General features: G+C 42.3%; 1 protein-coding gene across 1 annotated transcript in view; it reads right to left on the bottom strand.

Annotated features, from left to right (window-relative positions):
* Positions 1-12,160, bottom strand: part of xrn2 (5'-3' exoribonuclease 2) — a 33,991-nt gene that overhangs the window by 1,480 nt on the left and 20,351 nt on the right. The window contains exons 24-29 of the mRNA XM_062550534.1: positions 11,533-11,612; positions 11,351-11,407; positions 10,992-11,060; positions 10,175-10,303; positions 8,718-8,884; positions 2,258-2,318 (exon numbers count right to left, since the gene is read on the bottom strand). Of these exons, the coding sequence (XP_062406518.1) occupies positions 2,258-2,318; positions 8,718-8,884; positions 10,175-10,303; positions 10,992-11,060; positions 11,351-11,407; positions 11,533-11,612 (563 nt within the window). The remainder of the gene's footprint in view (positions 1-2,257; positions 2,319-8,717; positions 8,885-10,174; positions 10,304-10,991; positions 11,061-11,350; positions 11,408-11,532; positions 11,613-12,160) is intronic.

Raw genomic sequence — 12,160 nt, 5'->3', positions numbered from 1 at the left:
CCGCTGAATCGGTGTTGTGCCAACCAAACCAAAAGCTCATCTTCCCTTATCCACAGCTCATCCCTCACCACACACACTACTCTTACTCGATTTCTAACGAATGCCCGCATTAGAGGGGCAAACACACACACACACAACCCAAAACAACCAGGCTCTTCCGCAACTAATCTTCTACCAAACCCCACCGCACCATTCCTTCATTCATCTACACACCCGTCCCATCCATCTATCCATCCATCCATCCCTCATTACTGAATCCTGTCACATTTCCCCACTTCGCTTCCTTTAACAGCGGTCTGGAATCCATAATCCCTCTTCCAAGTTCCTTATGCATTTCATTCAGGGCGGGGGAAGAGAGAAAGCGAGGCAAGGGGGGTAGGGGGGGTAGGGGGGGCTCGTAAAGTAGTTAAAGAAAAACTGTGTTTCAGTCGCCACTAATAACTACTGACCTAAGGTGACGGCAGACCACAATGGGACAGGTCGGCCTGAGAAGCCCAAGCCAAAAGAAGCTGATTAGTTCCTCAAGAGGGGTCTGGAGCCACCATGAATGGCCGGTCTGTGAGGAAGCCGCTGACCAAGGCTCAGCGGCGATAGGGCGCTGGAACTGCGTTAGTGCTGCCTCATTAAGTCCTGTGAGGCTCTTGAGGGTAAATTTGTTTAGCCTTCCCCTGATAACTCGTTCGGAATTGAGATGGGCAAGCAACCAACCGCCCCCCATGGTGCCCTAAGAGCGACTCCAAGACACCTGGCAGAGAGAGCGTGCTTCTTAGCTTTCTCAAGGCAGCTCCTAAGAATCATCAGAGACACTCTAGGCCAACTCAAAACCTACATGAATGTGTGATGTAAATAATATTGCATCCCTGCACATTAGGGCTGTAATGACGTGTATCGAAAACAAAATCAAAACACTCATATCCACGAACCACTCACGAACGACAAACCATAAACCATATCCACGAACCGGTGTGAGAGGGCAGAATCGCAACACATGCACATTGAATCCAAATAAAACATTCACAATGGTGAAAGCAAGGGCACTTAGAAGGCGACTAGCTAAATTACTATTAAATGTGGTTAGCATCATTAGCACGCTGCACAAACTCGTTTAAAAATAATGATCTCATTGCCAATACTTTCCAAGACTCAAAAGGGCCCGTCCCATGGAGGAAAAAGTATTACCTAAAACTCACATGTGGGAAAACTGAACAGTCCAACCAGTAGGCTATGATAAGTTAGCCAACTAGGCTATAATATTTTACAGGCATCAACCAGAGCTGCTGACAGCTCGAAGAAGCAGGAGACAGAAAGAGGTAGAGCTGTAACAGAAGTAGTGCCTAGGCTATAATCTGCATAATGTGTGCAGTCATGAATATCAGGAATTAAGTATTTTCTCATTCCATATCAGTAGTTGATATACAATATTATATGATATCAATAAGATTCATATAATATATTAATATTAGTATATAGGCGACAATGTACATGTGAATGTATATGCAGTGTTCAAATCAATTCAGTTTATACAGGTTTTCAAATATTCTAATCTTGAAGTGTTCCAAATAAATTAAAAAAAGGAGTAAAATTTCCCCCCCTAAAAATCAGACACAAAAATATATATTGACGTATGTATCGAACGTGGATCAAAAATCGTGATACAAAACAAATCTGGAGTTTGGTGCATCATTACAGCCCTTCTACATATTGAAATGAATACATGTATAAATACAAATTAACCAATGCCACAATGTGTAGGTTTTCCACTGACTGGCGAAAAATTTAGATAGGTCAATGAATCGTTCCAGAAGTACTCCCAGCACCAAGACCATGTCCCCCCCTACTTAAATCAGACACCTGCATCCAGGCCAAGCTAATGCCAGTCACAAATGAGGATCTGAAATGTTGTATCTTAGAACTAATCCGACAAGAAATAGGTACTCTCCTTCGCTGGAGTTTAAGTACATGCAACATCAGACTCAGATTACAGTCTTCACATTTAAGATACGTTTAACCCAATAGTGACTGACTATTTCATAAAGCAGCCAATTGTGCTCCTAAGGGCTTTGTCATCGAAGTAAAGTGCTTTAGCTTCCATTTTTAGAAAAAAAAGATTTTTTAGAGGAATTCGTACAAAAGTACATGCTAGAATGTGCATGTGTGTGCGACCCACAATGGACTCTTCAAGGATCAACCCGGAAGTGAAGCGGGGTCATCTGAAAAAGAGTGAGAGAGTAAAAGGGGAACAAAGGCTGAGGCTTACCTTGGGAAAAGTGGTGGGTTGGATGGGGGAGGAGGCTGTGGGAACCCATGTTGCCTGGAATCTGAGGAGGACAAAGGGATTTTTTTTTTTTCATCCTGCTTTGACAGGGGCAACGAAACGAAACAGCTCAGGTAGAGGTCAGAGCAAAAATGACATTTCCTTATGTGTTGAACAGAAAACGGTTTTAGTTTAACAAATGTGCACGTGCGCACACACACACACACACACACACACGATCAGAGTACCAAGTAAACACATAAAATACAAATTTGTTTTAGAGCCTTTCAAAGTGTGTTTACAAATCAAACATGTTATACAGAGACCTATTATTGGGAAAAGGACCCCTAGAATAATAAATGATGAAAGCTCTTGAGATACTGGGTAGGCCGTTGACAAACCTTACAGCGGCTCTCTACAAATGTTTTTTTTTCCAAATTTTATGAATGATCTGACCGTCTGGTTAACAATGTAGACCATACCAATGGATGAGATGCTGTACAGAGAGCAAAAAAAAGTTGGCCTTTGAGAACATGGGCAATGCCGTTTTCAGGCCGGACATTATTTAACCCCCTTGAGGCATTTAGTAGCTGGACCATTTCGAGTATTATGGCTGTAGCTAAATTTTCTTATAGCATGTCTTATAGCATCAGTGCGTCAAACCACAAGATGATTTATGTGGACTTAAACAAATGAGGAGAAAAGGGCCGAAGCCCAAAAGGAGAAAGTACTGCTACATTTGCATGTGCTGCGCTGGAAATGAAATAAGCATTCAACTGGCGGCATTGTGACGGGCTCAAGTGCCCTGGTTTCATCGCGGTGAGCCCTTCAGAAAGCCACACTTAGGGAAAAAAAAAAAAAAAAAAAGTAGCCAACGCGGCTTCTTCCCAATCTGCTGTTGCCAAGGTGATGACCAGCTGCGAGACACAGGCTTGGTTTGTTTATAGGGGCAGGTTGGATGAGTGGCTGGAGGAGGGGGGGGGGGGGGGGGGGGGCTGTGGTGGAGGTGAGGACCGGGAAAAAAAAAAAAAAAAAAAAAACTTCAGAATTAATGGAGGACAAAAAAAAAATATTCACAAACCATGACAGAGGCTGGCGTATAAAAAGCTTTGTGAACCAATAGCAATGCGGGGTAGTTAACCTGACAATGTAACTGATTCTCGTCGCTGACAGCAATCATTCTCCAAATAACAGGGTGAAATTAAGCGAGGGAAAAAAATGTCTGATTGCATCAATGTATAACATAATGCATCAGATGAAAGTTAAAAATGGCTTCCATTTCCAGTGGGGTGCAATTGTCTTTGAGGCCATCCTGCTGCAATAGCGGCACAGAATCACATTCATTAAGCACAGCTAAAGACGCGCTAATCTGGCGTATAATAATCTCCTCAATCAACAACCGCGGTTTGTGGAGACATCGTCCTAATGACCAGGAGGCCAAAAAACAAGCAGACCACCCACTTTCACTCCAATTATCATCCTACCGTATTCGACAGACCTCATCTCTCTTCAGCTGTGTGTGCGCGCACACACACACAAACACACTCTAAAGAAGCCATTACAAAGCCACACATTCACTCCCTTTAATAAACCCCCAGACTGTAGTTGACAAACATCTGACAGTACAGCAGCCAGGCAATACCTAGATGATACAAAGACCAAACAGGATTACAACCACGACAACAAAAAAAGACACCGCCATGGCAAACTGTCTCATCATTAACTTAACACTGGGATTACAACGGAAGCAGATAATGGGGCCACAGAGGCACAGACTTGTCATCCACCCTTTTCACTGTGGAGGCCGTCTGGATGGAATAAGCAAGCGATACACAAGAGAAAGAGCAGACAGTGAAAGTGGTCTGATCCGATCTTAAATCCCAAACACCTTTGCGGATGCTGGTGCCGACGTTAACGTCATTAGGCTAGGGATAATAAAGCAGACTGTTTGGTCATCTGATTACCAGGGGGAGAGTTCACAATAAAAGCTCTTGTCCTCAACCTACTATTACAGCACACGCATACAGTCAGCCGACATCACCATTACTATAGACAATCATTTCCAAAAGGGAATCCAAAACTGTTGTGCAACTTTTTCAAAAATTAACGTCTATAGCTTGAATGATCCGAAAGGTGTGGTCTCCTAGACACATCCGAGGACCACGTTTCTACCATGGACCACAGCCGTTGAGTTGCAACACCCAACTTAAAAAAGTTCCACTGAGGAACACCGGCAGCCCTGAGAACGCCCCACTGCCTGTTTTAGGCAGCTCCTTCACCACCAGCTGGTCTGATTAAGCCCAACAAAAGACCCCGATGGGAGAGCGGGGCCATGTGTTGACACGGCCCCGCAGGGGGCAGGGCCTGGAAGAAAAGGGGGAAGTTAACTTTGGTTACATCCCCTCTCCAGCGCACAGCAGACAGTCCCATCACACACACATACATGCATACACACTCTGGAGGACCGTGCCAGAGGCCAGCGCATCAAAGGACATCTCTCTCTCCCTCTCTCTTAATGGAGAACACCCACGAGGCTCGACCCGGCACTCCCGAGTTGATAACCTCCAGCTTAGTCATGAAATGGGTAGGGAAGGACCGAGGTGACGTGCAAACTAACAGAACTGATATTACAGTGACAAACAACCCAGTCACCATAGACATTAGCATAACAACCTCTTAGAATTATTGTCTTCTGGCTGCATTCTGAGTAGTTCTGAGATATTCAGCTTCAACGTTTTAGAATTCCATAGAGTTATACTGATAAGTGGAACACAACTCTTTACATATAATGTCCAAAATTGCATACGACTTCAAGAAACACCTCATCTTATGAACTTGTCACAGAATATGTCAATAACTCAATTTAGACAAATGCCAGATAGAACCTTACAACTCTAAGGGGACGATATTAAAGGAGAATTCCGGTGTGAAATTGACCTGAACTGTACCGAAACATTTTGCGGAGTGAGCGAAGGTCCCTCTTCAACACGTGTAAGTACTCAAAATGTTTCGGTACAGTTAAGGTCAATTTCACACCGGAATTCTCCTTTAAGGCCCACCTAGTGGAGCTCTCTGACAAAACACAATGATGGGGTGTCAATAGTCAAAGTTCCAAAGCAGGTTTACCTAGACATGGCCACATGGCAACGTGTTAAGGTGTGGTCACTATTCTACAAATATCTAAAGCAAACGGTTTAGGATGGGGCATTGTGTTAGAGATCGCTAAGACATGTGACCAACTAGGCGGCAACGTCATTAAAACGCAAAGAAATATGGGCGTGTTTGGCCAGTTTACATGGGCTGGCATCAGGCTAGTGTTTTGAGGCTATGGTCTGGCATGAAAATAATGAAAACCTGGCGTGCAAAAATAGGTGTCAAAAACAGAACATAATCTTGTGCCTACTTACTGCTGCTATCCATCCATGCCATTCCTCACCTTTTTGTCATCTCTGAAACATGGCGTGTACTATTATTTTTCCACGCTGGAAAACAATAAAAGATAAGCTTCATGCCACTCTATTGCAGTTTATAACACTGCAGGTAAAGGGGCATCTTGAAGTCAGTAATACTACCTAAATTTGTGCCGCGGATTCCCAAAATGCTCTGCGTTTTCCACTGGGAATACGTCATGTTCTCAATCCTTATTGAAATTGCATCACAGTTAACCATGATTAGTATTACCCATGAGTTTGGGTAAATATCTCAAGGGTGGGAAAACAAGAGACAATACTAATGAGCCTGAAAAGCCTTGTCAAGTTTGTTTCTACACAAGACATTTTTCCACACGGAAACGTGACAAAATGTATGCAAACCGTCATTACCACACTTATCTGACATGAGACAGAGAGAGAGAAAAAAGGAGACAGAGGAAAGAGAGCAACAGTGTCATTTCACCCACCACAGCAGTAGCTGCCAGCCCTCACAAAGCCAACTCAAATTTCAATACCAAAGTACCGCAGGGTAATTACAGCACTTTCCAGGACCCTACCACCGCTGTATTAAATTCTCCAACTTCAAGAGATAACTAATAATACATAAAAAAAAAAGGTGGATGCACGACTCCGGGAGTACGAAGGGCCTCCTCGTCTGATTGCCTTCATCAGAAATCACTTCCTTCAAATAGGAAGCATAAAAAGGAGGGATAAAAAGAAAAAAAAGTTAATTAGCGAGTTTACCATCTGAAATGAACAGCAAAGGCCAAGGAAGAGTGACCTACTCTGCCGTTCAGTAGAACCTCCCCACCACCATCCCCCTTGCAGTCCCTCGCCCCCCCCCCCCCCTCAAAAAAAAAAAAAAAAACCTCCTTCATTTGCATCAAGTACCACCAGAGCGGCGCTGGCCCAACCCTGCACTCCCCCATAGGCCACCAGATGCCACATGAGATCGTTCATCAACTTGCAAATTGGCACATCAAAGTCAGGCCGGGAGCGGAACACAGCCACAGGAGGGCACCGGGGGCTGAGGGCGACGCGGAGCTGGCACACGGGACACCCGGGAATGGAGGGATGAGGGATCGGAGGAGGAGGAGGAAGGGAGCGTTTCGGAAAAAGGGGATCTGCCCGTCCAGATGGGCAATGCTATGCAAAAATTACTGGGCATTCCAGGTCGTCCCATGAGTGACTGCTCAGGTGTGTGTCGGCGCCTTTTACGAGAAAAAAAAAAAAGGTGTTAAAGTAATGAGTGAGAAAGTGTGTGACGATGTGTGGATGGAGTGACAAAAACTATAATGTATGTAAAAGACATGCGTTTATTTGTTGGGATACCTCCTGTTTAGCTAACTATTTGATCCATGCTGGGAGATTCTCGTGATTCCGTTTCTTGACTTTTGTAATCCAGCAGAAGATTATTTTGTTAGGCACTTACGCCTGTGGGGAAGGGTTACCTGGTCAACACGAGACAGGTGGATCCATTAAGGATTAAAGGGCAGAGATCAGCCAAAAGTATGACCATCAGCACATGTTCTATTTTACCCATTTTAAAAAAATTCTGGGAAAAAAAAAAAAAAGCTTTTCGGATGTGCGTTAAATACATTGTGCTGTAAGTACCAGAGTTCCCACAGTGGCCAATCAATAATCAAACCTATATAACATTGCAGTCGTCGTATCCTGCGTCATGTCGTGTAGAGTTGGCTAGCGGGAGTCAACACGCTGCACGTTGTACCAAGGATCTGTAGAGACCCTACTTCACTGTGCCATACACGCTGCCAGCTGCCAGAATGCCCATCCATAGAACCAAAGCACAAAAGCAACATTTTTATCAAAATTCTAATTCCAAACTGACTACTGTAAATGTTTACAAAAGTATTAAACCTTATTTTGATAATCAATTAATTGTTGCAACTGGTTGTTGAGACCTGTGTCTGTGCAAGACCGCAGTGAATATTGCCGCTTTGTTGGAATGGATTTCTCCATGCGGGAGCACAGCATGCTGAAGGTATAGTTACACAATAACTGTAGAAGTAGAAGTATTCAATGTTGGTACTTTGGTACAATATTTTTGCTGGGAATTCTGGAGCTGACCAGTCAATGAAGTTTTATTCAAAGCTGGTTTCCTCTTTGTGATGTTTCAACAAAACAGTTCACAGTTCAGTTGCCCAGATTATCATGTTTTCCATTGGTAAATGAAGCTTTTTGACCCAGGAATGTCCAAAAATCTTTCCACAAAGCATACCTAAAGCTCTGGAAAAAAATGAGAGCACTGCAAAATTTTGCAACTTCAATGTGACAAGTCAACTAATTTGAATGTCACTCAGCAACCGTAGGATGACCTCAGAAAAATGTGCAGGTCACTTCATTTTTTCCATTGCTGTATATTGAGCATACCGATTGAAGTGTTGAAGGCAAGAAAATAACTCCATAAAGACCAGAAAAAACTTTCCTCTGTAGACCAAGTAACGCTAGCTAAGGAAATCTTAAATAATAAACTGTTGAGTTAAGTTTAGAAGGACGTGATGTGGACATTTGCCTTCCACATGCATCATTTAGCCTAATTTAGCAGCTAACTGACATATTGACATAATTTGCAACTGCTGATAAGACCATTTGACTATGACTACCATGAATTGGAATTACTGCTCTAATTAAGTCATTATACAAGATTTGTTTTGCGAGTAGAGACCTTCCGCAGTGCAAGCACAGCAGAGTGAGAAAGATTAGACATTAGTTCAAATGTGGCATTGTTGCAGATTTCATGTCAAAGACAATCTGTTCATATCGATTATTTTGATGTTCAGACTTTGTCACTTCAAACTGTATCCAACAGCATCCCACAAGATGAGAGATCCTGTGATGCCTGAGAGATCAGGAAGATCAGTTGCTGTGGTGCAACTGGTTACAGCGTCCGTACCATGTACGGGTCCAAATGCCCACGGTGACCTGGTTCAAGTCTGACCCTGGGTAATTTCCCAATAAAGGCATATACTTTTCTGACAAAAAATAAAAGGACATTATAGTAAAAGACTCACGTTGGGGTGGGAAAGACTGATGTGAATCTCTATGATGTTGGCGGTTATAGTTGCCCTGGTTATAGTTGCTTGGGGGAGGGGCATTGCTGTATTGGCCACCCCTGTGGTGTCCAGGAGGGGCCGCACCGCACAGGCCGGCACCACCTTGGTTCCTGTTTGTATGATGTCTGGGAAAAGGAAAACAAAATGTAAGAACTTGGATCATACGAGTGGTACATAATGTGATGTGGTCTGTCAAAAGGAGTCACAGTGACCCAAAATTAACAATTGAGAGTTTGGAATCAACATGACATCATGCGCTTTAAAATGATATCCTTCTCAAAGTCATATGTGACCCCTTCAAAGCGATATCAGTCGCTTTGCGCATGTTATTTTGAGAATATCCACAATAAACAAACTTCCGGGTTAAAATGTTGAATTTCACATTTTCGCATAATTCGACAGTATACAGTCTACAGTTTCATATTGTGAACTCATTTCACGGAAAAACGGGTTTGACTGTTAAACCCGACGAAGATTCAACACATTTGCAGTCATTCTCCTCTTCTGGCATATCGTGACAAGAGAACCATGTCAAGTTTGAATGCGGTTATCTTAGCGATAGTTTGTGTAATACCCTCGATATACATATCGTTGGAAAGCTTATTTTATGGCCGTTCATGTGAGCATGATAACTTTTTGTTCTAACATTTTGTTAATTTTACTGAAGCGACTGGTTTCGCTTTGCAGGGTCACATATCTTGAATTATTGTCAAGATGCAACATCTTTAATTATGGCCTTCTAGCGTCTTTTTCCCATTGAAAAACTTGAATAATGTTTTTTGTAACTTTGCATTCTTGTCTTGTCTTGACTATGAAACTTGGGGAAATTATTTCAGTTTTAAATGATTTTTGAAGTAATTCATTCATTCATTTTGTCAGATCGGGTCACATATATGTAAATATGGACACAATGAATGGACAGGAACAAAAACACATGTAAAACTATTGACTCGAAACAATGAAACAATGGCCTCTTCCTTCATATGCCAAAATATTATTTACCTGTGGACGTACACTAGTTGGCCAAACATAAGCCATTGTTTCTCTAAAAGAAACAGAGTTTCTGGGATAGAGACCAATCAGTGAACATGTGGTAGTGTGTGATGCAATCTAGACAAAATAGATGACTTAATTAGGAAAATGGTGGCAGAAAAATCAGCAGACAATCTCAGAACCTAATTCCTGTGAGAACACTATGCGTGGGCATCCAGATGTTTAATCACTAAAATGTGCCTCAGAAACACATTTAAAATATGAGAAGACCAACAATTAAGATGCTCGTCTTCACAGATGATCACTGTGCTGAGCCGGAGAGAATGGGGGGGGGGGGGGGGGGGGGGAGCAACTACATGCTTGAAGAACACAAGTAAGAGATGACTACTAACAGTTGTGTACATCACAAGAGTCAAACCTACCCCAAGGCTCTGAAAGCAGATTGGCCCAGGTGGGCCTGCTGGCGATTGGGGTTGAAGCCAAGCTGAGGTCTCCATGGTCCATTGCTGGATCTCTCCCAGTCTCCAGGTTTCAGCACTTTAGCTGCAAGTCTACATGAAAAGGGGGATAAACCAGCATTTCTGCAAACTGTGTGGAAACAGTCTAAAGGGCATTCAGCTAGCAGGCCCATAAGTGAATAAGTCTGGTAACCACAGCGCAATGTGGATTAATGCAAGGTAAGTGCATTTCTATCTGCTTTGCAAATTATAAATGGATCACTCTTTTAATCAGTGGACGAGTTAGCTGGGCAGGGCAACTTTATGTGAAACACATAATATAATCTCAACAAATGTGATTTAATACAAATACATTTCTGTCAAGTGCTTCAAAGAACCTTAGCAAATTTCATGCGAATTTCAAGCGTTTCATATTTCCTATTCGAAGGGCAACGTTTTCACTAAAATCCTGAATGGAAACTCCGCTGATGGTAGTCTTAATTAGTTGAACACTCAATTTAGCTAATCAAGTCAATATAATTAGACCAACTATAATCAGGTGTGCTTAGAGAAGAGATGGACGGAACATTCGCTGTACTGGATTAGGGAGGACTGGACCAGAAAAATTGACATTTGGACACACATTGTGTTACTGTTACCCAAACAAAACAGACTCAGTGCATATCATTTCTTTTATATAATAATGCAACATGTATATACAGTATATACACTGCTTATTATATAATGCAAAGCATTTGTTGTATATATTGCGTAAACTATATTATTTGGAAAGAAGACTTACTTGGCCCCAGCGAGTAAGACTGCCTTGAACACAAAATCTTCATCAAATTGTGGGTCCTGGAATTTAATTCTGCGAAGACAAGACAAAGATATATTCAGGGCTAAAATGCCTCCAATGCTCCAGCCTGCAATTCATTGCAAAAAGGCCTCAGCGCCACAGAAATTAACTTTGACCTTCCGAATATAGCTTACTTATTTCCTAGAACGTACAGATTTGCATTTTGCAATGAGTCTACATCTGTTTCAAAGGGAAGTGACTAGCATGCTTTGGCTGTTAATAGGACAGTCTCCTTGGGCCGGTCTCATTCAACACTAGATGAAGTACACACTGAAGAGAGGCTGATGAGAGTCCTCACTCACCCAATGGCACTGTTCTGCGCCAGGTCTCTCAACAAGGGAATAGGAGACTCTACTGGTCTGAGGAGGAAGAGCACAAGTTCAAACAACAACATTGGCAATCATGCCAAGCCTTCGGTGTAGGCCCTTAAAATAACGGTAAGACTTTTTCAGTAATAGGAGAAGTGAAAAGTGCTGTTCCTTACTTATCTGGTAGAATAGCATCTTCGTCAAGATTTAATGTACCTTGGATTCCATGGCATAATTCCGCAGGGATCTGAGTGCCCTGTACAGAGGAAAAAAGTAATTAATTCAATGTGATTAATTGATGAAGGACTGAATGCACTCCGATAACTGATGGCATGGTCTGGAGGCTTTGCCAGAGCTAATACATTTGCAAGTAAGTGGTCACTGTTGGAGGATAGGCAAGTAAACTAAAACAGACCTGGCAACTCATTTTTCCCCACAGTTCATATCAGCCGAAAACCTAAGCCGAACACAATTATGATATTTTGGATAGCTGACTTAATGTCAGATATCAAAATTCAAATCGAGTGCGTGTCTGGGGAACTAAATGGTTTACGGTAAATCACTTGAAACTCTGGAAATGTCTGGCTTAAAATTCTGTTCTTTGAAACATTTTGACTGACAGTTATGTTCTTTTTTGTTAATCCATTTTCACTGTGTGCAGTCTGAAAATGGACTGTGTGTAATGGATGGTATTTGTATTATAGGCGAATCGTTTTTTTTTTTAATCCATTCATGTAATTTTCTTAGTCAAAAATTGGAATGAGCGTCACAGATCTCACTCATGACTTCTTACACCAAAATGAA

The sequence above is a fragment of the Sardina pilchardus genome, chromosome 12 (assembly GCF_963854185.1).
Source record: "Sardina pilchardus chromosome 12, fSarPil1.1, whole genome shotgun sequence".
Classification (NCBI taxonomy): Eukaryota; Metazoa; Chordata; class Actinopteri; order Clupeiformes; family Clupeidae; genus Sardina; species Sardina pilchardus.
This window is presented reverse-complemented; position numbering and strand designations above follow the sequence as displayed.